Genomic DNA, 27974 nt, shown 5'->3' on the forward strand with positions numbered 1-27974 from the left:
GTCGTCATCGAGCGGTCACGAGGTCGATGCCGCCGCTTCGACGAGGCGCGCGTGCGTGCGCGGACGCCAGACGAGTGAGAGTGAATGAGCGCGAGGACGCGCCACACACGCACGCGACCGTTTATGAGCCCCGCATCGACGATGACACTAAGCGTTTGGATTAAAAGCGCGAGGTCGTAAACGTAGACAGCTACTCAGCGCCACTTTGCTTACGTCTGTATGTGCGCTTCATTTCTGGGTCACTGGCGGAGGCGATCTCATGTCACCGGTCTGTCGCCTGTTCCTGCTGGTGTTCGCCCTGGAAGCGCCTGTCACTGTAGAGTCCATGAGGGGTGAGTGATGGGAGACAACCTCAGTCACTGGTCATTTATACAATCATTCACCCAGCCTATTATGGAGCAAACGCGGCCCTTGACAGAACATATGTCTTTGGTTTATTGATATGAACAATCCAGATTGTTGTACTGAAGAATGGAATACGTTTTTGCATCATTGGTGAAAGAACTGCAAAACATTTCTGGGTACGCATGGGAAATACTTCAACGCTGAGCCGCAGGAATCATAAAACTACACTGATTTCTGTGGGAAAACAACCCAATTCGACACAACAGAGCACGGCTTAGACCTACATATCAGATAAAACAAACATCTGAAACAGAAATTAACCTTCTTAATGTTTGCGTCAACCTTCTTGTTGGGTATATTTTATAAATCACTGATTTAATAAAGCTCATGAAAAAAGGTTGACCACTCTCCTAGCTTGAACAAAGCTAAAATGAAAAGTAGTGACATTGCTCATGGGTTGGTTTTGTGAGGTGAAAAAAATATTACACCACTGTCGTGTTTTACCCACTGTGGAAGGCAGCTCTTTTCACCGTGGGAACCTAAATAAAGGCGGCAGTTGATCAAACCACTTTCAAGGCACGGGGGTGCAGGAGTACATTAAAAAAAAAAAACGTCTTGGCATTGTTTGTACTCAGCTCCCTGCCCTTAAAACAGGCTGGAAAAGCCACCTTGCGATCAATACTTGTTTCCTACCTTTTCAGAATCTTGTTACGGCGTACGGTGTGTTGCACAGGTTACCCACCATCAGTTGTACTAGTTTGGATCTTATGATGTTTGTTTGTTTTTTTATTCAATATACAAATTATTCTTACACATAAATATGACAATTCCACTTCTGTCTTTTTTGTAACACAATCGAGCAGCACATAACCAACATAACTGGCCTGTATGCGATACAGCAGTAGAAGGATTACAGAAAACAAAGGGGGCATGGAACCTCTGGGGTGGTTTGTTTCAACAACTGATCAGAGGAGATTAGAGGTGAGCCAATGGTGAGAGTTAAAAAACAGCGTGACTCACACTGCTTGTCGATTTCTCCGTGGTAACCTAATCTCCTGTTTTGTGTCATTACCTTCCATGCAAAACAGTGATTGTGTCTTCCCTTCAATCTCTCCAGCTCAACCAGAAGCTTTCTGTGATGTGCCGCCTGGGCTTCAGCGATGACCTTGTCATTTCTGAGATGATCCACTGTGGCACGGTGTGACATGCCTCGGCGCGGGAGAAGAACACATCCGATCACAGACCACTAAACCCATTCAGCTCTGCTGGAAGACGCTGCAATCCAACTCAATTACGGTCATTCATGCATTCGGGAAAGATGCTTGCTGAATGAGCGGGAAACAGCCATGCGATAATTACGTTGTTATGCAATGACCTGAGCGTTGGTTGCGGTCAGATCCGGTTCGATCCGGGCCACTTGGCCTACTTATTTTGTCATATCGTTCTGAGATAAAGAGCTAATGGACCATGTCGAGCAGCACTGATGTATGTGTACTGAAAACATGCATGAGAATGGTTATTGTGGAATAACCTTATTATCTTTTAGTTTTTTCTTTTAAGTTTAGCCTTTAATATATCTCGGTTATGTGCGTGGTCCTAAATGAGCTGTGAATCGATGTGATCAAGGTCAGCTCAGAAAGAAAAGTTGAAAATACTGACATAGTTAACATCAAAAAGGTATGTCCAAGGTATGTCATTATTATGTTATGACTACAGCAGTTTCACAGAGCGGCTGGTGGCCAGAAGATCTTTATCACACAGAGTGAGCAGTTCGTCAGAGCTCCTGCCATTTGGTTTCCACCACTGCTCTGTTTTGTCTATTTGTTTGTTTGTTTGAGAGGCATGGTTGGGAAATAGAGGGTAAAAATAACAACTTTCTTTGTAGAAAGCAAACATGGCTGCACGGAAGAAGCCTTGGAGTGGAGGACAGGGACATCCAGAACAACCTCCCATCCTCACTGTTATGGATTGCGACTCATAGCAAACCTTCACTCACTGCTCACTGTTAAACATCAGCCAATGGAAGACAAACATTGAGGTGGATGGATGTGATAAAGGAGGACACGAAGAGGAGAGGTGTCAGTCTGTAAAATGGTGAAAGCGGAGGAGGCTGACTGTATGTGCATCATACCAAAATAAAGTAAGTGCTCAGTGAGACATGACGTTCAGCTTTGACTTGCATGGTAGAAGTTATACCTTGTTTTACAAAACTTAAAGTCATGGTGCCTTGGGGAAAAGAATGAAGTGACAGTGAGCTTGAAGGACAGCATCCATACCTCTTGGCTCAAGTAACATCCCCATGGACTTCTGAAGCTCATCAAGATTATTTGGCCTCATCCTCCAATGCTCTCGCTCTGGACAGGCTCTGTAATGTACATGTCTGGGGACTGGGCGGCCCATATTGGAGCTGCAGGACCTTATCCACCAACAGCAACTATTTCCAACAGGTCCTCTTTTGTGGCAGTTTCAGCCACAGTTTAGTTTCAAAATCATGGTATACGTTGGGGACATATATTATGTGCTGTTAAGAATAAAAAGTAAGCAAGACATGTTCTATACGAATGACAGGGGTTATGCTATAATAACATGAGTTGACAACCAAACGTTACCCAAAAAACAGCCTCACATTCTGTCATTACAAGAAGCAATAACATAAACACATGTTTTCCTCTCGTCCCTGTAGCATGAAGTCGTGCATCATCCCTTCATGTGCACAACAACAGGAGTCATCATTGAAGCTATGAAACTAAAGCCGGTGCAGTCAATATCTTAAATATCCGGCTCCTCAACATCACATCAAAAAAACATGGATTTTTAACTCTTGCGACATCTAGACACACGTCAGCTGTGACTGAGAGTATAATCGTAAGCTAGTACCACCACTGGCAGGAGTAATCAGGGAGTATCTGAAGCATTTATCGCGAGGAGACATCTGTCATCCCAGTGGAAAGCTGTTTGTTGTTCTCTGCAGACTTCAATCATCCACAGAAAGGGTTCACAAAGTGTCCCCTCTTCTGCACACACAAACACATGGCCGGGCCATCCTCCTGTTCCGAACTATCAAAGAGCGGTACTGGAGTACATTCCACTCTGCGGGACAGAGAGCAGGCCCCACCTTTATTCTTCTCTGCGGGAGGAATTCCCTGAAGAAGCAGCTACGGTCTTCCTGGACGTCGAGGCCCAAGATGGGAAAGATGTAGCAGGAACAAAAGTCTGTTCAAAACTCACTCACTTAGCTGTTTTAAATGTGTCGGACAGTAATCGTTCAACACCAAAGAGAAGAAGCCAAAACAGTCGCAACTAATACAAACGCGCCGGTGCGAAAGGTAGCATGGAGCATGAGGACCACCTCGTCTAGATGTATACTGGAAAAAGAACCGGGCAGGGTAATGATCAGGTCATGTGGGAATAAAGGCGTAATAAAAAGCATCTGCGTTAGGCAGATGATGGTCTTCAGCTGGGATGTCAGAGTCCTAGCTTAGCATTCTCACGCATTATTCCCATCTGACTGCAACAGCAGACGACTGGCACCTCCGAGTCTGAGGTCCTGGTTTTCCCCAAACAAGTCATCAATAGCATGACTGTGCCCTGCATGTATTGGTTGCAATGGCAAAAATAATATTGTCTTTAATGTAACATTACTGCAGACAAGAAAAACAAAGGGGCAAGGTGAGTGAATCTAATCACACCTGAAACCTGAGATCGGTGATAGCTGTTGGGTCCACCAACGTTTATTAAGATGGCCTTGGCGATCTGGTATAGAACAGGCTGGAATCGCACGTGAAGGCAGATGGAACAGTTGTCTGAGGATGTGGTGACATTCAGCTCCACAAGTAATGATGGCCTGGGGTTGGTTCATCAGACAACCACTTTGGCTGAACTTTCAAAATATGACGTCCATAATGCCTCATTTCAAATATACCCACTTTTCATAAAACCCTGAAATTCCTTTCAGTGAACGTCTGGGTTACACGTTAGTAAGTTATTGAATTGGTTTGTCGTCTGTTTGGACAGCTGCCTGGACGGTATGAGGCCCATCTGCAGATAAGAGGGTTCTGAACACGTGCTCCGAGTCGTGGATCCACTCCCCACGGCATTGTTTCAAATATGAACGCAAACAGGATCAACAGCGCTGGATACACCAGTGAGGCTGAGTGGAGCTTCACCTCAAGCTTCTCCAGCTGTTCTCATGTGGTCAGTGCGCGGACAAGGTTATGCAACCGCATGAACAAAATGGTTAGTTGGGTTTACAGCTGTGAGTAAGTCGCTATCCAAGTTTTCTTTTTTGGATGTTGGTTCACAATGAGCACTACAGATTCATTTGTCTCTCGATTTGGTTATGATTTTGTATGGAAGCATTCTGGACTTGCCACATCTACAATATATGCTCACATTTGTACGATGGAATTAGAGCCTACAGCAGACCTGGGCAAAACTCTATAGAATTGAATTGTTCCTTGTGAGTTAAAATGAAGTGTAACTTCCTTGTATTTCTTGTCCCTTAAAATACATTGGAATTGAAAATAGATTTTGAAATGTGTGAGACAAATTGAATGAAACATAAGAGAGAATGTGTTCAAAAGTGAACAAAAACGAAATAAAGCATCACATCATGAAACAAATATACAGCAGTGTGGCCATTAGCACACAGAAGGGGTGAGCAAAACTGTTTTCCTCCACTGCAAATGTGCTCCAGAAGTTGACAGCCCCATGGTTCAATTCATACATGAGGGTCAACTCACCAAGTTTGCATCCATCACATGGACGATATTTTCCACAAGGAGGAAAGTCCTCCTTCTGATTAGTATTGCACAGTTTGAGTGTGGTCTCTTATGCAAAACAGCTTAGTCAACTGACACAGATTTTGGTAAGCTGAGCCAGTGGCACGCTGGAAGCCAGCGTCTCTTGGCAAGTGAGGCCGGTTCACAATGTGCCATAGTTTTAATGATCACACAGATCTGAACCAGCATTCGGCTCAAGGCGAGTTTCCAACCAAACAGACGACTATTTCAGAATCGGGTTTTGTTCACCTTGTGTGGCAAGGGGAATGTGTTCCATGTATTTATCGAAAACAATCGTAAATCCTATAATCCCAGCGGACGGCGTGTGAGAGAAAGAGAGCACCGGACAGTGGGGCCTGCTTTTTTAAAGGGCCAACGCCAACATAAGTACATTCAGGAGCAGATTCACTCGCACACTGTTTGCTCAGTGAGCGTTGACATGAAAACAAATTGTATAGGTGCCGGGGGATCTACGCCCGTCATCTTGGTTGTAGCATGACAGGACCGGCAATATCAGAGCACAGCGCTATATGTCGCTCCAACATGTCGCCACAGGTCATCGCAATTGACGTCAGTACACTTGATAGTGGCTCAGATCAGCATCACAACACCCATGTGGAATATGGAGAAAGGTACTGATGTCAGCAGAAAAAACTCGACATGCTTTTAAACAGGCAGGAAATAAGGGGGTGCTAGCGTGGCTCTGAAAGGGCACAGTCCCGATTCAAGAACCTTCTAACAGTTGGTGCAATTTAGTGGGGTGTCCAAAAATATACAGTGGTGGAAATCAGTTTTTGAACTCCCCAGGCATTCAACACGGTGCTAATGGCAGGACTGCTGAATATTAAGATGAGGATTTGATGCTTCGTTTATTCTTTGTTCGGTATTGAACACTTTCTCAATGTTGAGAACTGTCAGACTGAAAGTGTCAACAGGTTTTCTGCTGTAGCAGACAGTATAGTAGGATCGAAACACCAACATTTCTCCAAGACTTTTATGAAAATATTTGCGATATATATTCGCAAATATTTTACACATATAGATCCTTCTAAATTGAATTTATTTTACACTGATAAGCATTGTATCACAACTGAAACTGTCATGCCTTGACTATTTGCTATTCAGTACTAAACTGGAAGTGGAAGACAATAGAAAAGTTCTCAGTGCAGTTTATCAAACCGATTCCCAAGGTTTGGTCCACTACAACCTTTTTAAATCCAACACTGAGATTTGAGAAGTCACATGTAAAATAGTTTTCACCATCACCTTGTTTTGGTTGTCGACTTGTGAACAGAAAAAAGATGTGTTCTGAGATCCAATTCATCAAACCTCTGCCTGTACTGAAATTTAGAGATTGGTCCAACCACATATGAATCAGCATTGATAAACAGTGCATGTCTCAAGGCATGTCTGACAAACCAGACGGCTCTTGAGATGAGTACGTGATCCATTTGACTATGAGGATTATGATTGAATATTTTAGGCAAATATGCAAAATAAACTAAATAATTCAAAAATACAACCAGTTCAGATCAGAAAAAAACATGTTTAATTCTTCTGCTTTAATTACTTAACTCAGGGGGGAAGAAAACAATTGGTTACAGAGAAAATCCGCCTTCCTGTATTAAAAATAGAAATTTCAATTTACATATGACACAGATCCCAGACAGGTTTGAAACATGGAAAGATGTCTCACATTTCAGCTTGTCCAACTTCATCACTCTTCCATCACACGTCAGAGAATCGTGCAAACATGGCTTTACGGACAGAATCTTTGTACGAGTCGGAGGCGGAAAGTTCATAGTTGCTTCCTTTGATCCCCAAGCCTGTTCCCTTCACCCTTAATGAAGCCTGTGGAGACGTGTAGAGCCAGATCAGAGAGGCGAGCCGCCACACAGGTCAGCCCAGGTCACGTTCATCACTTGTGCTACTCACAGCGATGGGAGTGGTGATGCCCTGCTGGTGGCGCCCCAGCCCGGTGCCTTCCTGCCATCCCATAGCTTGCAACATCTTGTTCCCAATGTTATCGCTGGTTAGACCGTTTTTAGTGGGCTGTTCGTAGTTCCTGTTCGATTTGATCCAGATAACAAAGGCTTGACATCACATTTCAAAACAGACAACCGGCGCTTTGAAAAGCTGTGACACTTACACCACAGGGGCTTGAGGCTGGTGGAATTTCTTCTTCTTCTTCGAGACAGGCGGCTCAGGAATGCCATACTTCTCTCTTCGTTCTGCTGCTCTGTCTCTGTATTTGAGCTGCGGGGATGGTTTTCTTTACTTAATTCAAGATTCAGACTGCAATTTAATTTCACATACACAGCCCAATCAAAAATAAAATAAATAAATGGGTTTTAAGTGAGATGTGATGTTCTTTGCGATAACATCATCTTGTTTTTCATCACGATTCAGCCAAAATATAACTGGATATGAAAAACTGTAAACACTTCTGCCCTCTTCAGATGTCAACAACACATTAAGTTAATGGTGCAAAAGTGAAATAATTCAATAAATCAAACCATAAATACCTCAAGCTCTTTCTTCTCCATTTCCTCCAGCTCTTCTTCAGTCAGCATTGATTTCCGATGAATTTCCAGGTTTTGCTTCAAAAGACACAACCATTTAGAGTCAGGACCCCCATCCTCCCCTCCACCCAGCCATTCTCACCTTGTGAAGGTCGGACAGCTGCTGGTGACGCAGCAGGGCGTCTTTGGAGGGAAACTGCCGTCGACACAGGAGACAGACCATGTTCTTCCAGTCAGTCATCTTCTCTTCATGGTCGGCTGATCTCTCCTTCCCACCTTCATCTGGATTATGCTCCGTGTGGTGAGCTTCAGGTGGTAAGCTCTGTAATTATAGACAGGTAGATGAAGAGGAATTATGGGATTTGTTTTTATTATTAAACCTTTGGGCAGCTGGCCATGTGACAAGGGAGGCAAACAAACCTTTCCTGAAGGCTCCTGCTCAGGGACCCTGAATGGCTCGGGCGCCGATGAGGGTGTTTCAAAATACTCCATATTCTTTTAAAAAACAAATGAAAAACAACCAACATTTCCATTGAAATACATTTATTTTAAGTGAAACATCCAAACTTTTTCAGCTTGAATTACCTTTTTCTCCAACAGATAGAAGCCAGCATCAGCATCATCTTTACTGTCGTCCTGCTCGGACTCGTCAGCAGCCGGCTCGCTGATCTTCACGCTCTCTTTTCGCTTGTTGACGTTTTTGGCCCAGCGCTCCATGTCCTTCGCAATCTGAAAATGCACGAGTCATTTTTAGGGAACAACCCCTACGTCGTTGCTACCAAATGACATGGGAGACTCACCTGCTGCGCCGACTTGCTCTTCAGCTTTTCTTTCTTTCCCTTGGGCTCTTTGAGGTTGGGAGTTACTGGAGCCGATGAGCTGGTCGTGGCTGCGCCAGCTGATGCAGTGATGGAATCTGCACTTGTGTTCGACGGAACAGGCATGTAATTCTGCTTCTCACTATCCCAGTACAGATAGCATTGAGTCCCAGGGTTGTAGTAGTACTAAAACAACAGGATATCATTTGTGATGGTTAGAATGCAGACATCACTGAATGATGAGATCGCAGGGTGAGATTTGACATACTTGAGTGCTGGCGTCATAGAAAAACCCAGTCAGTGGGTCGTAATAGTAACCTGATTTCTCATCGTACTGGTATTTCGAGGTGTCCGGGAAACCTGTGCATAGCAAGAGCAGGTTTGAATCCAAATAAAATGACTTCTTTCTACCTTCTTCCTTCTGTCACTTGTTAAACATGTTCATCAACGCTTCGAATGTTTGAGGTCCATTAATAATTTTGAATGTATTATTTTTTACACAAGGCTGTGAAACAAGGACTGAAGCAAGATATTTCACTACTTTTTGTGTGATAAAGTTAGAAGTGGAAAACATGAATAGAATTCCAAATGGTTGCACATAACACGAGGTAAAGTGCATTGAGGAACTTGAGCGTAGAATTGGATGTTAGCTCACACTTTTGAAAGTGACTTTGATCTGATCGAATCGCCTCACCTGAGGTGTTGGCAGCAGGGGTCACAGTGGCAGGTGCTGATGGCAGGTGTGATCCTGACGATTGTTGCGCTGAAACCACTGGCCTGGCCACTAAATGTGGCTGGAATTCAAGGAAATACACTTGAGACGGCTCAGCTGTCTGGGTATTAAAAAAAAATTCTTTCCGTACCTGTTGGTAATTGGGGTTGCTGTTGAACAGGTGAGGTGGCTGAGAGATGACCCCACCTACGGTCGAAGGCATCACTGCGCCTGGAAAAGCTGGAGACGTTTGGCAAGCTTATTGAACGTACCCCAAAAACACCATCCGTGATTTACACCTCAGGTTACCTCCCAACAGTCCATCTCCGGTGCTTTTACTCTGCTGCTGCTGCCACGCTTCATAAGTCTGAGAGACACAAAGTTGGTCAAAAGACCGAAATGATCGATTTGATCATTTTTACCAGACTGACCTGAGTGTGCAACGCGTGTTCAGATAAGGCAGTGTTGTAAGAGGTAGCAGCAACTGGCTGTAACTGAGGAGTTAAGCACAGCTGCATCAATCTGAAGGTCCATAAAATCCATTTCAATTGTCACAGTGTTGCAGCTAGCAAGCCTCGTGTACTCAAGTGGAGAACGCAGTTTGTGTGAACACTGTCACCTAGTGCACGGAATGAAAATAGCACCAGCAGATTAAGAACACTTCAAAGACACTTCCAGACACCACTCTGCATTATATTCAGCTTTAGTTGCCATTTGTAAGGTCACAAAACAATGTTGGAATGTTGAGTCTTATTTTGAAGCACATCCTTCAAATCATTATTTTTCCTTTCAATTTTATGAGCACTGAAGCAAAACCTTTTTAATTCAGTAAAAACATTTCACGTCCTGGTGTATTTTCATTACACTTATTTTGTGTCTTTTTGAAGAATACACGAAATGAAACACACACAAAAATAAATAAATACACCAGTCAGCATGCTAAGGCTCCTCCAGCCAGAAAGCAGGTGAACTTTTCAGCTGTATTTACTTCCGTTATTAGTGTAACTTGCATAGGGCAGTGAATAAAATACTATTATCGCGTAAGTAGGTAAAAGATACCTGGCAGGACGACCACTGAGCAGCGGCAATGGCCAGGCTAGCGGCAGTACGGGTGTTATGTTTGGCCACATCGATCGGCGTGGAATCCCTAAAACAAAACATTTTATTATTTTCCAGGCAGTACATTACTTGACACTGATCCTAAAAATATTTGTACTGTTGCCGTCATTAGACAAGCACACTCACTTCCTGCAGCTCTTGGCATATTCCACACTCAGTATTTTTTCATCCAGCTGTAGAGGTGGCTGCAGGTTCTGGAGCACAGCGAGCAGCTGAGAAGCTTCCTAACAGGGACGGACAAGCAGGATGTTATCACGCGGATTTAACTCCTCAGAGGAGTGAGCCTACTTTGAAAAGTACAGAGGCCACCTACTGCAGGAGATGAAAGTTGAACAAAGGCAAACCCGCGGTTCTGGCCCGTCATCTTGTCTTTGATCAGGCGTATGTTGGTGGAGGACAAGTTACTAAACGGAGCCAAGGTGTTTAATAGTCCATTCACCGTGGAATTAGGTGCGATATTCCTGAGTATTAATGCTGAGAATGGAAAGGGAATGACAGATTTCAGTATAGTAAGCAATTAACACGAGCTATATTGCCAGATAAATCCAAAATATTACTCACTGTCGATACTAAAACCTCCTGGTCGCTGAGACTCATGTGAGCCAGTCACACCTGATGACTCATCGTCTTTGCAGGAACGATGAGGCAGAACAAAACGTTAGTGACTGACAACCATAGGATGGAAATCTTTCCCTCAGTGGAACCTTCATCCACGTCTACTTTCTTTTAGGTAAAACAGGGAGAGTTGAAATAAAGTGAAAGCAAAATTTAAATCCCTGATAGTTTGAACTCACCAGCTTTAGCAGCTCCACATCTGAAACACATCTGCCTCTTCCGAAAGTTGTACAGACAACACTGAAAAAAATTCCACAAGTTACTTCAACTTGAACAGAACGTTAATAAATTCATAACTTTTGCTGATATCGCAAAGTAAAACACATGGATATTGGGATGGAGTCAAATTGAAAAAAAAAAAAACCCACAAAACTAAATACAAAATCAAACTTTTTTTAGTTATTACAATCATTTTTGTGATGCACACAATAGGTCCCGATTAAATAAAGTGGCCGTACTTCAGAGTGGGAACATAACTCATCCATTAATAAAGTAATTCAGTGGTCATTTATTGTTGATAGTCAGTTGTTGTTAAAAGTGAACTTTGGGTGACCATTCCATAGTAAACAGCGCTCTAACAAACAAAGCCTTGCTGTTGCTGTAGTTGTTCTTTTTCTTCGTCTCATTGTTATTATTATTACTATTATTGATATATAGTAAGATGGTAATGAGTACATTATGATGACTATGGACAATACACAGATCAAAAAGTAGATGTAAACTATACATTTAATTGAAGATTTAGTTGCCAACATTGCTTTTTGTGGAACAGCATGATATACAATATGGCTATTGCTTTGAACTTTTTAAATAAATATGTGAATTTATCCATTTGTATTCATAAGATTTTCATTTGCGTCCAACGGAAGATAGCATGTGTGTCAGGAAAAAACTCACAGAATTGCAAAGCCAGTTGTCAAGCTTTTGCTTCCGGTTGCTGTACAGTGCAGAGACGCTCTTTCCTCTTATCACCAACTTGTTCTGACAAAAAAGCAAAAGGTTATTTCAGATGTTTCAAGATGGAATACAAGCGCCAGGAGTGGACCTGCTGCTAATACACCCAGAGCATGGGAACGGCTGGAATGGGAATGAAGGGCTAAGAGTGACTGCTTAAGTCCCAGAGGAAAACTGTTCACGGAGATAAATATATATAAAGCAGATGCCTTTCAAACAATTTACACGTTTTCCGGGACAGAGAGCTACCAGCTCAGTCTTGTGTCACCACTTTGAAAGCACATTAAATGGACTTCATTCTTTCACTGACAGTGGCAAGAATCCATCACTTACGTCTATAAAAACAAACATGAATTTCATTACAACTGTAAAGATTGTCTATTCAAGGATGACCAAATAATTCATACATCATTTAATATCACAATCACATTTAAACAAAAACTGATCAGTGGCCCAAAGTCATTTCAGACTTGGAGATCGTTGTGGCAACCTGATTGGTCTCCATCCAGCGAGTAGAGTCTTGCAAGTGATAAAACTCCATGAAGGCGAAACCTCTGCTTATACCTAGACAGCATTCAAATATAGACGGGAGGCGTGTTAGTCACAATTGGCTTGTTCAGTCCAACTCTGATTTAAATCCAAGGGAGGAAAATGCTTTACAATGGAAGGCAGGAGCGGTCTGTGCAGGCACAACACACTTGTTTACCTTATTATCCGGTCTCATACTCACGCTCAATGGCTTGTATCCTATCTTTAATACTTCAATACTATTTATAGTCTCATACATATTTCATAATAGGATAGGAAATAAAACAAACAACAAAATATTCAAGTGTACATTTTCCACAGACAAGCAATGCCTTTACAGTATCTACAGTCGCTGGGAAAGTCCACACAATATACAATGTGGAAGTAAAGCAATGAACAGTGAGTTAGATTTTAAAGCCAAAACCTTTTACAGAGTATTTAATCTAACAAACAAAGGAGAGAGAATATAATAAAACATTCCTTTTTTGCTTTAAAATATAAACCTTAGCGATGTCCTGAACTTTTGGCCAAGACTGGCGGCCTCCAAGAAGGAAACCAGATGTTGAGGTAACAAGGAACCATGATGAAAACAACACTCACCTTCTCTTTTGATCAAACGAACATCCACAGGCTGAGGACCCTCAAGCTGTGCAAGCGCTGAGTGGACCTAACGTAAAGAGAAGATTCAATCATAATTACACCCACGCTGATCAAATCTAGGCACTTGTTGGACACAATTTGTTGCATAAATCACATTATTGCTAAGCAAGATAAAAACAGTAGCATCTGAGCAGGAAAGTTTGCAGCATACATCATCCTCGGTGACATGGGATGGAAGGCCTTGTAGAAGAATTATCCTGCTCTCCACATCCGGGTCACGTCCATAGTCCTGCTCGGAATAATCCTCATCGTATTCATCATCAGATCTGTCGTTGACTCGATGTCTCCGATGTGTCTGTTGCAAAACAACAACAACAACATAATATGTTAACATGTTAACATGAAGTGTGAAATCATAAAACTACACGTGGGCATGCAGCAACAAATGACATTTACAAGTATTAAGTATTCTCACCTCTGGACTGTCTCTTTCTCTGTAACGGTCACTGTATCTGTCTTTCCCTCGAGCTCTCTCTCTGTCTCTGTCCCTTTCACGATCTCTATGACGATCCCCATCTCTGTCGTGGCCTCTTCCACGGTTTGTGTCATAGTCTCTGTCATAGTCTCTTTTTCTCTGCTCTCTGTGCCTATCGTCATCAGAGTGTTGATCATAATCCCTTTCCAAATCTTGGCTTGCAGTTTCACACCCGTCACGATCCAGTGTACTAGCATCCGAGTGGTGTCTTCCGCTGTATTCACTGCCAGTGAAAAAATAGAACATTTTAACAGCGTAATGAAACACAATTAATACGCATTCTTTACCGTTTGTCGTCTCTCATCATTTTGCAGAGGTTTTTAATTAAGACCCTGTGAAAAAGGAAGGTGCAAAAAAAAAATCATCATTTACTCATAAATCAAATTTTACAATTAACATTTTGACAATAACAGAAAACCTCGCAGTCACATTTTCAAAAATTGAGGTAACAGTATTGTGTAGTTAATGACATGAGCATGAATTCAGAATATCTTCGCCAATTCATGATAACAACAGGACATCAAACTATGTGAAGGTCATTTGCAAGCACAAATACTTTCACTTCGTGCCGCCGTGGTACTTAAAACAACAGAATCAGAACAATAACGAGATGATCTGAACGATCCTCGTAAAGACCGAATTTCTTTTCAGAAAACCCCTCACGGGGACTGGAAACAGCTGTTAGCTAGCGTCCCCACTCTGCCCAGCAAGACAAACTTCAACTGACTAAAATCAGTCAATGAGAACCAGCTGATAGCAAAACTTAAATACCACACTATTGTAAACAGTAGGAACCACTTGGTCGCTACAACACGATCACTTATAGCATGTTAGCAGCGCATCTGAAAGAAACAGTCGCAGACTCCACAAGGTATTCCAGCGCGGGAGATATCGAACGACTTATTTAGAATGATTGAAGGTTGCGCGAAGATTAAATAGTCTTGAAAGAACATACCTTTCTAATTGAAAAATGTGGAAAAACAGCTCCTCGTTTCAACAGTTCTTCTTCTTTTCTTTGAACAGCACCGTGCAACTCTACCGCCACCTACTGGTCGGGGCGAAAACTACATTTCTAATCGGACCGCATTGCCATGAAAAACATGTTCATTTTTGTTTACTCGATCACATCACTTGGTTAACTCGACATTTGCTACTCTTGCCTTACCCAGTAGATTCCAACTTTGGCCACGTTTGAAACGTATAATCGTAATGTTAAGTAATGTTCCCTTTAGTCCATAAGAATAAAACAAACTTACAAATATAGTATCCCCAGTTGTTATCAGTAGTTTCAGTGAGCTGCTATTCTGCTTCATTTAGAAATTCACCAGTGGAAGCAGCAACGCTGTGTACATTCATTTCACATAATGTCGAAATTGATCAAAAATATTAACTTTTTGGCCCTTGCGTCGAAGATATCTGCTCAATAATCGAAGGTTTTGCAGTAAATGTTATTGGGTGGTAGTGTTTGAGGGTTCAGGCTTTTTGAAGTGAGATGTTTTCCATTTCATGTATTAGTATATTACATACGTTTTCCCAGCTCGGCCTCCCCATCACCGCTAGGAGGCGCTGCAGTCCTTCTGCGGGAGATGTGGATGAGCTGCAGAAGCAGAATCCAGAATCGCTGTCATCCCAGTGATCAACGAAGAGCACAATGGCCTCGATTGCAAATGCGAACCGATAAATCAGATTTCACTCGTTGAGGACGAGCGCTCGTTCGGTGGCAAAGGAAACCGCGTTGGACACGTTTGAACGTCGTGCTCGCTCGGAGACGGTGATTCGGACGACCACAGGAAGGTAGCTAACAGGCTAACGCTGACGCCAGATAGAATCCACTTGAAAGCTTCAGTTCCGTGGGATGGTTTGAGAATACGTCGTCGCTTGTGACGTAGGCGTCAGCGATTACGATTTGTTCCTGTAGCACCGGCGATGGAAAGTAGATTTAACTGGCTAATAACGGAAGTACACGTCCACCTGTAATTGTGTTCGTACGAATCGTCAGCATGAGGTGGCTAATATCTCTTCCAACCCGCAGACTGTCCAACAGGCTGAATGGCTGAGCCAGAGCTACTGCTGGACTCCAACATCCGGCTCTGGGTGGTGCTGCCCATTGTCTTCATCACCTTCCTTGTGGGGGTGATCAGACACTACGTCTCTATCCTTCTACAGAGTGACAAAAAGCTAACACTAGAACAGGTCTCTGATAGGTAAGTGACTGGAAGCTTCAGGGGAAACTGGGCTGAATGCATGCCTGATGCTGTGTCTCTGATTACAGCCAGGTTCTTATTCGCAGCAGAATCCTGAGAGAAAATGGAAAATACATCCCTAAACAAGTAAGGATCCCAAATGTATTCAGCAGCTCTGACAAATGACATGGTGGTTAAAAAGTACTTGAACATATTTTTCCAAGGTATCGGCCATGTTGTTTGGCTTTGTTTGTCTCTATGGTCTTTATGTTGCTATAGCTGTGAAATAAATACTTTCAAATATTACTGATGATAGATGAGTCCACCCATAGATTTTAACAGAGATATGTTGTTTTTGTAGTCATTTTTAATGAGAAAATTCTACTTCAACAACCAAGAAGATGGCTTCTTCAAGAAGACCAAAAGGAAGGTTGTCCCACCTTCCCCAATGACAGGTAAAGCATTACATTTTATTTTTCAGTGTGACGTCCGGTTTTCTTTGTCAAAAACTTTTTATTTTGATATAGATGTTTCAAGCTGTGTTTGGAGCTAGTATATGACAGCATGGTCAACTTCCTTGAGTCTGAATGTTGGTTAGCTGGGTTTTTATGGCTTCATTGTGTTCATTTATTTAATTATACTATGAATAGAGTGGCAGTGTCTCAGCTGTGGTGCATGAACATTGCCAATTTCAAAAGATTCCTATCCTAAAACGATGCAATGCATGTAGCCAGTGTTGTCATTAATAGCTCAAACTTACATCTCTCCACAGATCCCAGCATGCTGACAGACATGATGAAAGGAAATGTCACCAACGTACTTCCAATGATCCTAATTGGTGGCTGGATTAACTGGACCTTTTCAGGATTTGTAACAAGTATGACCTTTAAAATCTAACAGTTTGTGTTGGATTTGTAATCTTGTTTGAAATCCTTTGTCTTTCAGCTAAGGTTCCTTTCCCTCTCACTCTCCGCTTCAAGCCAATGCTGCAACAAGGGATAGAGCTGCTTTCCCTGGATGCTTCCTGGTATGCAAATATACAGTCAATGTGCTTGCATTTAATTCAGTATTATGTAATCTAATCTACTTGTTTTTCATCCAGGGTCAGTTCAGCTTCATGGTATTTCCTGAATGTGTTTGGACTACGAAGCATGTACTCTCTAATCCTCGGCCAAGACAATGGTATCTACTTTTTCTCATCTGATATCTACCGTGCATGACTCATTATGTTAGCTATAATTTCAGCTTTTTCAAAACTCCAACTTCACGTTGCTTCATATTTTTGCACACACAGTCCTTGCATGATTGGCACATTGACCTGCTGTTTGGATTCACTCAAGGTGCAGATCAGTCGAGAATCATGCAGGAACAGATGAGCGGTGCAGCCATGGCCATGCCTGCAGACACAAACAAGGCCTTCAAGGTGAAAATACTCATCTTGTGGTCCGTAATCTTGCTTGGATTCAATTGTTACTCGTGTTAACTTGCCCTTCTGAACAGGCTGAATGGGAGGCCCTCGAGCTGACTGACCATCAGTGGGCGCTGGAGACCGTAGAAGAGGAACTGATGAGCAGAGAACTGGACTTTGATGGCCTGTTCAACAAGGAACTACCAAGTGGAATCTTCTGATGTGGCTCAGTGCTGGGTTCAATTCATGGTTCAAATGGGACAAATCCCTCCTGTGTTATGCAAAGTTTACATTCCTTCATTTAAGGTCCCACTTTATTTCCAGGTTGACTAATATTTCACAAATGTCCTGAAATTTCCAATTAATATTTTGCTTTCTTAGAAATGTTGACATTTGCCTGAACTGTTAAGATAATGAAGTGCTATAACTAGTGACTATTTTCAAGCTAAACTATAAAATCCATCTCTAATTATTAAGAAAAAAATAGTGTTTTACAGATTGAATGCCGCCATTTATTAGCTCCATCATGCTTAGATCAGCTGCCTGAGATTACAAGTAGAGCTCCAAGTTGTTTGCGAAGAATATGTTTCTCAGATTAGTTTATTGTGTTTTTTTGTAACGAAACTCGTGCGTTTTGTACAATATAAACCCTGTTTTCTCAAAGAAGTGGCTTCCTTTGTTCCTTTGCCTGGTGTTATTCCTACAGTATACACTGTATTTGACAAGAGAAGGATAAACTATTTGCCATCTTTTTTTCAATTTTCTTGCTAAATATATGAGTAATGTGGCTCAAAACCTGGTTGTTCTTAAGCTCGTCTGCTGTAATTTAATGCTTTGTTGAAGATCATATTTTACACATCCATTTATCACAATCTCATCTCAGGTGTATTCTTAAAGTGTTTCCCATACTTGATACTCTTTTTTTTATTAATTGATTTTACTGTCACAGGTCAGCAAAACCTGGTGGAAAAATGTTTCTTCAAGTTTCCTCGTCTAAAAATCCCACCACGTCGCGGTGCACTATTTGTATCCTCTATATCTGCTGCTCGAACCGTAGAGGAAGAACGCGGCTTCACATCCATGTGCGCGTTCACGATACCGGCACACTCACTGCATGATGGCCGAAGGAGGCGGACCCGAGTCGGCTGGCGCGGCGGACTCGGAGCCGGTAGCCGGGCAAGCGAGCAGCACCAAGGTTCAGAAACAGACCATCGGGTCGCTTTTGAAAACAGCACTCAAAAATGGCGACGAATGGTGAGACTGGTCCGCATTTCATCGATGAGCCGATTTAGCTAGCTCGCATTAGCCCACTTTCTGTTAGCACCCATAGAACAGGAAATGCTAACATGCTAATACAGGGCAACCTTCGATATCGATGAACCGAAAGCTGGCGTTCGTCAGTCTCCACCTTCGAGTTAACACGTCGGTTCTCCGTCAAACTGTCATGTGATTCTGGGTGTATTTATATGCACAATGCAGCCCGCGGAAGTTGGAGCTAATGATGTTCTCGAGTCATGAACCGAACATCCGAATAGACTGTCATGTTTGGTCTCTAGATCTCGGCTAGTCGTTATTCCAAGTGGAAGTTGGAGCAAAGTAGAGCTGGTTGTTGTTGTGGGTCGGTAAGGCCTTGGTTTCCAGTAGTACGTCCCTCTTCCAGTCCATCCGGTCCCGATGCTCGAGGAGCTGAACTCATGAATCGGGCGTGTTGACAGGACAATCCCGTAAAGCTCTGCGCAAGAGGCACGTCTGTCTCTGGACGAGATTGTTCCAACCTTCACGATACACGACTGTCAATGTGCTACTCTATCATTAGGTCAGGGGTTAATTTCATCAAGTTTTCTGAACCAGCCAGGTCCAAAGTTTCTTAGACCCGCCTTGGTCCATGAGTGATTCATGTGAAGTCAAAGTGGTGGAGTGGTGAACATGACACATGCTGGTTCACATGGGGACTACAAACAAGTTCTAAACCAGATGAAGGTCAAAGCAGCGCAAATGGGCTAAAGACATGACAAGCATATTCAATAATCTGTGGACTACAGGTATTAAAACAACACGACCAATCAAACCAGTATGTGCCCTCTGTGGTATGCTGTTGTGAGCCTGTTAGATTAGTCTTCTTGTTAAACAGATTATTTTCCGCTCTAACCATCTAAAGCAAATGGCTAACTTTAACCAGGACTCTGAAACAAGCTTTAACCCAATTATAATGACCCAGTAATTTTGATGTTAACACCTCCAAAACTATGTGGACCAGCCAAAATGTCCTCATAAGTTAAGTGTCTCAAGATTGGTCCGCACAAGAATATTACTACCGACACACGCTTGCACAAAAACATTTCCTAACTGTATTCACATTTTAGTCCTTGGGAAGTCTGAGCAGAGGAGGAGATTAACAGTCTATGAAATGCCACAATGGTCCTCATGCGCACTTCATTTTCACTCACTCTGACAAGAACTCTACCGCAGTTAGGTTTTCGGATATGATGAATGGGAATGTATATATGCCAAATCCACATGGCCCTTCGGCCACGATTCAGTTACAGTTGTTTTGTTAATTGTAATTAAATGGAATGTGACTGAATTCCTTTACTAAGCTGCTGCTTCAAAATTCCATGGCAAATGGCCGTTGGGCAGTTATATGCTAAACACAATATTAGTTTGGTGTTATGAGTTGATCTAAAGCTTCAGTGTTCTGCTCTCTTCAACCCACATTAAAACTGCTGTGTTGTCGTAGGTATCTGATTGACAGCCGCTGGTTTAAACAGTGGAAGAAGTATGTGGGCTTTGACAGCTGGGACATGTACATGGTTGGAGAACAAAGCCTCTATCCAGGGCCGATTGACAACTCTGGGCTCTTTTCAGGTAACGTGGTGTTTTGATTTAACACTGCCAAAATTCTATTGCATTCGATGAGTGTTCTGTTATGTGGGTTTCAGATCAGGAGACCCAAACTTTGAAAGAGCACCTCATTGATGAGTTGGACTATGTGCTTGTACCCACCGATGCGTGGAACAAGCTCGTCAGCTGGTACAACTGCATTGAAGGGCAGCGACCCATTGTCAGGAAGGTAGTGCCAAAATTTCTATTCCTCATTTTGATTACCATGCACTTTTCAAAAATAATCTGAAATCTGCGTTGTACAATGGAATGTAGAACAGATGTTGCGACACGCAGGGTCTTTCTCAGTGAAAAATGAAATTGATTCAGCAATAAAATGCTCCAAACGAACTATATTTCAAACTGTTTTTATTTGTTTTATTTGCATTAAAACCAGTTGAAGCATTCAGCGCATCCCTCTATATCCCTGTCATGGTAGGTTGTTGAACATGGCATGTTCGTCAAGCACTGTAAGGTGGAGGTCTATCTGTTGGAGTTGAACCTGTGTGAGAACGATAACATGGAGAATGTCATCACACGACACTTCAGTAAAGCTGATACCATTGGTAAGAAACAGCCACAACTGTGTGGTTTTAAACCTGATATAACATTTTTGTTGTATTTTTTGAATCCACAGATATGATAGAAAAAGAAACAAGGTTGCTGTTCAACATTCCAGCTGACCAGGAAACCAGATTATGGAATAAATACATGACAAACACCTACGAGCAGCTCAGTAAGCCAGACAGTACAGTTCAAGATGCTGGGCTCTTCCAAGGCCAGGTAACGTTGTAATTAATGCTGTAAATTCCTGAGAATTGCATTGCTCTGTCATTTTTCGTGACCTGTTCAATTATTGTTTAGCTTGGCTGTCAGGTTGTCTTGTATCATACGTCTGTATTGCTCCAGTATTGAGGAGTTTAAATTAAATATTGGTTTACATTATCAATTTTAAAAAATATTCTATTGTCCATTGTATAATCCTGCTGTTAGTAGAATAACAACGTATGCATTTTTGTTTGTGGTGTGATATGAGGGCTTTTATGACCAACTCCTTGATGATTTATTCTGTCATCCCGAGTTTGTAGGTGGCAAGTTGTGTGTTTTTGAGGAATTGAAATTAAACCGTGCCTTTCTGGAACTCCTACTTCAGTTTCTCGTTGCCGCAGTGAAGTGTTGCCATTGACAAGTCTAACCATAGAAACCTACCCAGGAGAAACATGATCCCAGTTTGATCTCTGCTTGTTTTCCCACAGGTACTTGTGATTGAGAGGAAGAATGAGGATGGCACTTGGCCCAGACAAACATCCCATTCCAAGTAAGCTGAAACTTTTGTTTCAGGAAATGCTACTTGACATATGAAATTATATGTTTGCTGTTGTTGGGTTGTGTCTTCTAAACGATTTGTAAAACCTGTTTAAAGGGTGATATTTATTTATTTAAAATACTCCAGTATTTTAGAGATCTGGCAAATGTCTCCCACTGTTTCAGGGGTAATGGTTTTTTTTCTACATCTAATAATGTTGACAGAGATGATTGCAATGTCTGCTTGAAGAAAGGGAAACTATTTCCTTGGACAGTTGAGCCTTTGAGAGCTATATCTACTGAGAGTAGTGAAAAAGTGATGATTTTAAAATGTGATTATTTTAACTAGTGTGGGAATAAAGGGTGATAAGCCGGCGAGGTGATGCACGCATGGAAAATAGAATGTTTTGTTGAGATGAGCCAAACAAATAATCAGTATGAATCGTTTCTGAAACAAATGATCCCTCTGTTTTCAGATCAGCCTCAGCTTCCTCCAGAAGTTTAACCACAGCTCCAAAGCTCTCCTCCAACTCAGCAGCAAGTATCTCCTCAACTGTAACCAACGGAGACAACGGCTGTGGCCCTGGCTACTCTCTCAACAACAGCACTTCCTCTGGTAACAGGTAAAGAATTCTTGCTTTTCTGTGAAAACTAGAAACCCAAAATTCTATTTTTAAAGCAACACAACACAGATATTGTAAATTGTTTTATTTACGTAAACATTGTAGGAGACTTAATACAAACCAAATATTAGGTTGTGTCCTGTCAAGAGTGTGTTACGTTCTTCTTCCTGTTTTACTGAATGCTCAACATGGCAGGTTATTAAGTGTTTCAATATTTAATCAGTGAGTCCAGTAAGTGGTGCTTCCTCCCACTCAAGGATGTTAACAGTAATCTCTTCCAGCAGGTTAGGAAGCTACAACTCCTACAGTTCATCCTACAACTACAGGGAGTCGAATTCTCAGCCCGGCCTATGTGGTCTCAGTAATTTGGGCAACACATGCTTCATGAACTCTGCCCTCCAGGTAAAGATGTCTAACAGAAATGAAAGGAAATCAATGTTTACAATAAGTGTTGCTTTCGTCTTCCCTGCTTATGTAACCGATGTTTGTTTCTCACAGTGCCTGAGCAACGCCTCCCCGCTCACAGACTACTTCCTCAATGACCAGTATGAGGCAGAGATTAATAGAGAAAACCCTCTGGGAATGAGAGGCGAGATTGCAGAGGCCTATGCAGATCTTGTGAAGCAGATGTGGCTGAGCCGCAGCAGCTATGTTGCCCCAAGAACTTTTAAGGTGAGAGAATAGTTAGTGTTTGGAAAAACCGGCCACATTTTATTGTTTGATTCTTGTTTTGCTCTGCAGACCCAGGTGGGACGTTTTGCTCCCCAGTTTTCAGGATACCAGCAGCAGGACTCCCAAGAGCTCTTGGCTTTCTTGCTAGACGGACTTCATGAGGACCTGAATCGAGTGAAGAAGAAGCCCTACTTGGTCCTGAGAGACGCGGAGGGCCGTCCAGATGAGGTAAAGCTCCCCCGATCTTACATCTCCACGATCTTTGTCTACCGAGATTGCGTCTAATACAACTTTAAAATTGCAGATTGTCGCCAAGGAAGCTTGGACCAACCATCGTTTGCGCAACGACTCCATTATAGTCGATATTTTCCATGGCCTATTCAAATCCACTTTGGTGTGTCCAGAGTGCTTTAAGGTCTCAGTGACCTTTGATCCATTCTGCTACCTCACATTGCCTCTGCCCATGAAGAAAGATCGCACGATGGAGGTCTTTTTGGTGCGAGCCGACCCTCAGTCAAAACCCACACAGGTGAGATGTTTGTGCTCTGCCATTATCGATCTACCCTGTGCATGTGCTTAATGCTGCTTTCTTCTTCAACCCCAGTATCGGGTTGTAGTCAACAAACTGGGTACAGTGACGGACCTGTGCTGCGCCTTGTCGCGATTTTGTGGAATACCCCCTGAAAATGTAGGTGCTGTTCTTCGGACTGTTTTTCATAGTTTAAAATGTGCTGAATGCATTCTTATCTTTCATTTCAGATGGTGGTAGCTGATGTTTATAACCATAGGTTCCATAAACTTTACAAACGAGATGACGCCTTGAACCAAATTATGGAGAAAGATGACATCTTTGTGTATGTACTATGCACAACATTGAGAGCTGTCCATGTCACTGGTGGGCACATTATTCAAGTTCTTCTGTTGTCTGCAGTTATGAGGTTCAGGAGGAGGACAGTGAGAAGATGAACTTGCCTGTCTACTTCAGAGAGCGACATTCCAAACACACGGGAAGCTCCACTAGCACCATGCTGTTTGGTCAGCCTTTACTCATAACGGTGCCCAAGCAAAACCTCACTGCAGACGCTCTTTATGAAAAGATCCTTGAGAGAATTGGGTGAGCAAAACCTTTGAATTTTTTCCTGGAATGCCTGTTGACATTGACTGGATAGAAAGCATCACTGCAGGCCACGCCAGATACCAATGTGAACATACATTTGCCTTTTATCAGAGTCCTTTCAAATTCTGATCGATCAATAATTGATTGATCCCTTCTGATGCCACATCGTCAGCCCTCTCTGCAACCTTTGCATATTGATAAAGCTTTGCCTTTTTCCACCTTCTTTTCAGGCGCTATGTGAAACGCCCGCAGAGCGAAAGCAAAGCGTCTGCTTCAGCCTCGTCCGCCAGCTGCAGCCAGGCTGCCGAATGTCCTGTGTCGTCCAACCACGATGGCGCTGGCAGCCCTGTGTCTGAAGGGGCTTCATGCAGTTCCAGCTGCAGCAACCTCAACTCACAGACATGCAACGAAACAAATGGGCTGTGTGATGGTGAGTTTGTGTTGTTCATTGACAAGTCCCCACAGTAAATAACATGAATTCACTTTTTGTTTGTGTGTTTAGGTGAAGAGGAAGCAATGGACCACCAAGTAAGTCCAAATCCTGATGAGGGCCAGTCTGAAGAAGAAGATGAAGAGACGTCTGAGTTGGAAAATGGCTCCAAAAGCAGCGCACCTAAGCCAAGCTCTTTACCAGACAAGCTCTTCTCCTTCAGCATTGTCAACTCTTACGGAACAGCCAACATCAGCCCGCTGCCTTGTGATGGAAATGTCCTCAAGCTTAATCGTTGGTCTTATTTCGATTCTTCTATTAGATTTCTGCGTGAGCCACTTTTTGCTGACGCAGAACTATCGACGTTTTCTTTCTCCAGCACATTCCACCGTGGCTATCGATTGGGACACGGAGTCGAAGAAGCTGTGTTATAATGAACAGGAAGCAGAGGTGGGCATGTTTGTTCTCTCATGAGTAGCACAAGTGGCTCTGCACACAGCCGTCAGTGCCATTTGTGTTTTGTTCTAGGCTTATGACACGCACGACAGCATGCACCAGTCCCAGAAAAAGAAGGGCACCGTGGCTTTGAGGGAATGTATCGAGCTTTTCACCACCATGGAGACTCTTGGCGAATATGATCCATGGTACCTGACTTAAAAGTGCATCAGTGGACTCTGTTGCCATCGTGTCTAAGTGTCTCACTCTTTCAGGTATTGTCCCACCTGTAAAAAACACCAGCAGGCAACGAAAAAGTTTGACTTGTGGTCGCTCCCTCGCATTCTGGTCGTTCATCTGAAGCGCTTCTCTTACAATCGCTGCTGGCGAGACAAGCTGGACACAGTGGTGGACTTTCCCATCAGGTATGCAGACACTGGGGTGCATCAGGGCTTCCGCCACCACACAAAATGATGACGAAACCTCATGTGAGCAAAGTATTTAAACAAAGTGGAAACATCAAAACAAACAAAACAAAATGACTGAAGCTGTTGCTTGTGCATTCCCGACCAGACAGACTGGACTGGAGAGAGATTTACTTTACTCATGATTAAAAAGTGAGCTTTTTATCGTCACCAATTCAGGAAATGTCAAAACTGTCCCCTCTGCTTCCTTGTTTCTCTGTCACCTATTGATTGGCTTTGTGTTTTGTTTTTGTTCCAATCCCAGTGTAAACCCTGTGCATGGTCCATTAGCCCATAGTTATTGAAACAGTAAATGAAATGAGACGATTTTGTCATTAAATTTGAATGAATTAATGTTGCAAAGGTGGCTGTATTCACAATAGCATGGTGATTACACCACAAGTAGTTTTTTTTTTTTTTTCTTAGAGTCCCACGGGTCACATTCAGTACTTATTTGGACCAAACGTTGGCCACATACTATGGCACGCACTGCATATGGTTTCACACTCAAAGTTATTACATGCATGTTAAAGACATAAAGACATGTTCCTAGTTTGGGTCAAACACACAACAGTTTCATTTTTTTTAAGTAACGGCAGTGGATCTGTACAAAACTGCAAACTTTGCAGAGGAAGCTGCAGCATACATGAATGTCTGCTCACAGCAGCCCAGCACCCCTGCAGATCTTCAGTGCTGGTTTGTGTCCTCAAATCGCTGGAGCCACCCGGTGGGGATTCACCTGGGTACAACTAGATAAACGTGCGTGGCGTGAGCTGCGTGTTTATCTTGCTCTGACAGTCGTGACCATAACTGCTGAGGTGCAAACGACAGTTGTCAGGTCTGTTATTTTGGTGAAAAAGTAAACGGCAACCCAGCTTTTCCGATTCATTTCAGTCAGCAATTTGACTTGTTGTCATTCTGCCCGACATAAGTTGTATTTCTGATGCTGAGTAAATGGTCTTCTGGCCTAAAATGCTGTCCAATTTGTCAATTTGATTTCTGTAGTCTGTGTTCTGTAAAAAAAAAAAAACAGACACACATATTATTTTATTTATATATATATATATATATATATATATATATATATATATATATATATATATATAGAGAGAGAGAGAGAGCTGTTGTTGTTATTTTGCTCTTTCCTCTGGTTACTGAAGCCATTTTGTTTTCATCGCTCAGGGATCTGGACATGTCGGAGTTTGTGTGCGACCCAAAGGCCGAGCCGTACATCTACGACCTGGTCGCTGTGTCAAACCACTATGGAGGATTGGGAGGAGGTCACTGTAAGTATCTCTGCGTGGATTTGCGACTCCGAGTTCACTCAAAGAACTAAGAACTACAATGTTCACCGCCCTCTGCTGCAGACACGGCCTACGGCAAGAATAAAGTGGACGGACAGTGGTACTACTTTGACGACAGCTGTGTCACGTCTTCGTCCGAGGACCAGATTGTGGTAAGCAAATGCTCAGTGCTTCATTCGAACGCTTCAGGATGGAAGCTGAATAATGATGTCAGCAAATTGTCTTTTCAGACACAATGGTGTGGCTGTGTTTGTAACCCCCGATTATACACTTGGTTTACTGTTATTGGTTCATAGATGAATAATAATGTAGCCGACATTCGTTGGTCTCTCTTAAATACTTTGTACTGACAAGAGGGGAACATCGTTGCAGAGGCTGTCGAATTTCTTGTTCTAACATCTAATTCTCTTTCTCTGCTTCTATTAAACTGAACATGAAGATTTTTTCCTCACTTTTTTTAAAAGCCAACTTTCATTCGTTCGACTTCCTTATTTAGTGCTGTGTAAAGGAAGTGCCCAGTTGCAACACTGCTCACGGTTGCAAACAGACGGGCTTTTGTCAATTTCCCTCTTTTCCCGTCAACAGTGAACGTGCCTCTTGTGCCTCGGGTGTCGTGTGACAACAGCGTGTCTATGGCAATTTAATCCTCGTCCTTTCTTTCAGACTAAAGCGGCCTACGTGCTGTTTTATCAGCGCCAAGAGAAGAAAGAGTCCTCCAAACCTCAGCCGTCTGCCTCTTTGGGTGGAGATCCAGAGGCAGCAGAGGACCACATGGACACAAACTGAGGAGCATTGATGTGACACGCACTGAAGCGAAGTGGAGACAAAAAATGTGACAGAAGACTGGAATGAAAGCGACTAAACGGACTTCATCCACATTTTATTTGACTGGCGTCTCCGACTTGGGAGTCTTCTTCCCTTCAGCGGGAGATCCTGGCGTGGAACAAAATGTTCTAGATTTTCTCACTGGATGCACAGAATGTTAGCCATTCACACAAACATGTACATAAATATTTCTTTTGGCCACTAAGAAAAAAACAAGTCTTTCTTTTTTAAAAAAAAAAAAAAAAAAGCCAAATGCACATCATGTTCAACCAAAGTGTTCGGAGTTATTTATGGTGGTCAAATGTACAAACTTTAAAAGAGTAGGATACTATGTGCCTAGATGAATCGATAAGAATCTGTTCTGAGAGATCCAAACCTGAAACGGAATCATGAATAAATAAAGATAACTCTGGGACCTAATCTATCCTGTGTTCAGTGACTCGATGTGCCACTGTACACGCGAGTGAAGCCTCCTCACCCCTGTGCAGCTCTACATTAAATGTAGGCAGCGCCCTCTGAGCTAACTGCTCTCCCTGAGCTCAGATGGCGAGACATCTTTTTGTAATCGTGGCCTTCAAATTCCTGCCACCTGACGTCACCTGGATGCGCATAGATTTCTCCGTGAATTTACAATCTTTCTTCGTCGAGGTGTTTCAGAGTGGGAGGGTTGCGCTCACTTTTCGATCATTACAGTGTGTTGTGTCTGCTTGTATGGACGCCTGGCTATCCTGCAACAGCTTGTCCTTATTAGTCTTGTTGATGCTGCTCTGTAACAACACGGCCAGTGAAGAAAATAAAC

At 42.7% G+C, this 27974-nt stretch overlaps 3 protein-coding genes across 8 annotated transcripts; 2 read left to right on the forward strand and 1 right to left on the reverse strand.

Moving 5' to 3' along the window:
• Nucleotides 1–6658: 6658 nt before the first annotated feature.
• Nucleotides 6659–15422, reverse strand: LOC128760998 (RNA-binding protein 5-like). 4 transcript variants are annotated; one of them, XM_053868817.1, is made up of 26 exons: nucleotides 15057–15421; nucleotides 14485–14577; nucleotides 13817–13861; nucleotides 13470–13752; nucleotides 13206–13349; nucleotides 12995–13061; nucleotides 12357–12430; nucleotides 11810–11893; nucleotides 11092–11152; nucleotides 10859–10924; nucleotides 10611–10771; nucleotides 10424–10521; nucleotides 10238–10325; nucleotides 9610–9672; nucleotides 9488–9545; nucleotides 9330–9418; nucleotides 9161–9260; nucleotides 8735–8826; nucleotides 8449–8652; nucleotides 8234–8377; nucleotides 8069–8143; nucleotides 7791–7970; nucleotides 7652–7726; nucleotides 7276–7382; nucleotides 7062–7191; nucleotides 6659–6977 (listed from the first exon to the last, which is right to left on the reverse strand). In XM_053868817.1, the coding sequence occupies exons 3-26, from the start codon at nucleotides 13834–13836 to the stop codon at nucleotides 6855–6857; spliced, it is 2586 nt and encodes an 861-aa protein (XP_053724792.1). In that variant the 5' UTR covers nucleotides 13837–13861; nucleotides 14485–14577; nucleotides 15057–15421; the 3' UTR covers nucleotides 6659–6854. The 4 variants fall into 4 exon arrangements, with proteins under 4 accessions (XP_053724792.1, XP_053724794.1, XP_053724795.1 ...); XM_053868819.1 differs by lacking the exon at nucleotides 14485–14577 and having other exon boundaries at nucleotides 15057–15422; XM_053868820.1 differs by lacking the exon at nucleotides 9610–9672 and having other exon boundaries at nucleotides 15057–15422.
• emc3 (ER membrane protein complex subunit 3) lies at nucleotides 15116–17793 on the forward strand. 2 transcript variants are annotated; one of them, XM_053868821.1, is made up of 9 exons: nucleotides 15116–15323; nucleotides 15562–15733; nucleotides 15802–15859; nucleotides 16074–16167; nucleotides 16485–16589; nucleotides 16658–16739; nucleotides 16815–16894; nucleotides 17053–17135; nucleotides 17213–17792. In XM_053868821.1, the coding sequence occupies exons 2-9, from the start codon at nucleotides 15579–15581 to the stop codon at nucleotides 17339–17341; spliced, it is 786 nt and encodes a 261-aa protein (XP_053724796.1). In that variant the 5' UTR covers nucleotides 15116–15323; nucleotides 15562–15578; the 3' UTR covers nucleotides 17342–17792. The 2 variants fall into 2 exon arrangements, with proteins under 2 accessions (XP_053724796.1, XP_053724797.1); XM_053868822.1 differs by lacking the exon at nucleotides 15116–15323 and having other exon boundaries at nucleotides 15378–15733; nucleotides 17213–17793.
• Nucleotides 17794–18202: 409 nt separating this feature from the next.
• usp4 (ubiquitin specific peptidase 4 (proto-oncogene)) lies at nucleotides 18203–27974 on the forward strand. 2 transcript variants are annotated; one of them, XM_053867685.1, is made up of 22 exons: nucleotides 18203–18374; nucleotides 19858–19985; nucleotides 20060–20190; nucleotides 20440–20566; nucleotides 20638–20783; nucleotides 21257–21318; nucleotides 21782–21928; nucleotides 22210–22330; nucleotides 22427–22600; nucleotides 22670–22828; nucleotides 22905–23129; nucleotides 23205–23288; nucleotides 23360–23454; nucleotides 23532–23714; nucleotides 23948–24147; nucleotides 24220–24441; nucleotides 24527–24597; nucleotides 24676–24791; nucleotides 24858–25007; nucleotides 26229–26332; nucleotides 26414–26502; nucleotides 27014–27974. In XM_053867685.1, the coding sequence occupies exons 1-22, from the start codon at nucleotides 18235–18237 to the stop codon at nucleotides 27134–27136; spliced, it is 2997 nt and encodes a 998-aa protein (XP_053723660.1). In that variant the 5' UTR covers nucleotides 18203–18234; the 3' UTR covers nucleotides 27137–27974. The 2 variants fall into 2 exon arrangements, with proteins under 2 accessions (XP_053723660.1, XP_053723661.1); XM_053867686.1 differs by having other exon boundaries at nucleotides 22213–22330.

Source organism: Synchiropus splendidus, chromosome 6 (genome assembly GCF_027744825.2).
Source record: "Synchiropus splendidus isolate RoL2022-P1 chromosome 6, RoL_Sspl_1.0, whole genome shotgun sequence".
NCBI lineage: Eukaryota > Metazoa > Chordata > Actinopteri > Syngnathiformes > Callionymidae > Synchiropus > Synchiropus splendidus.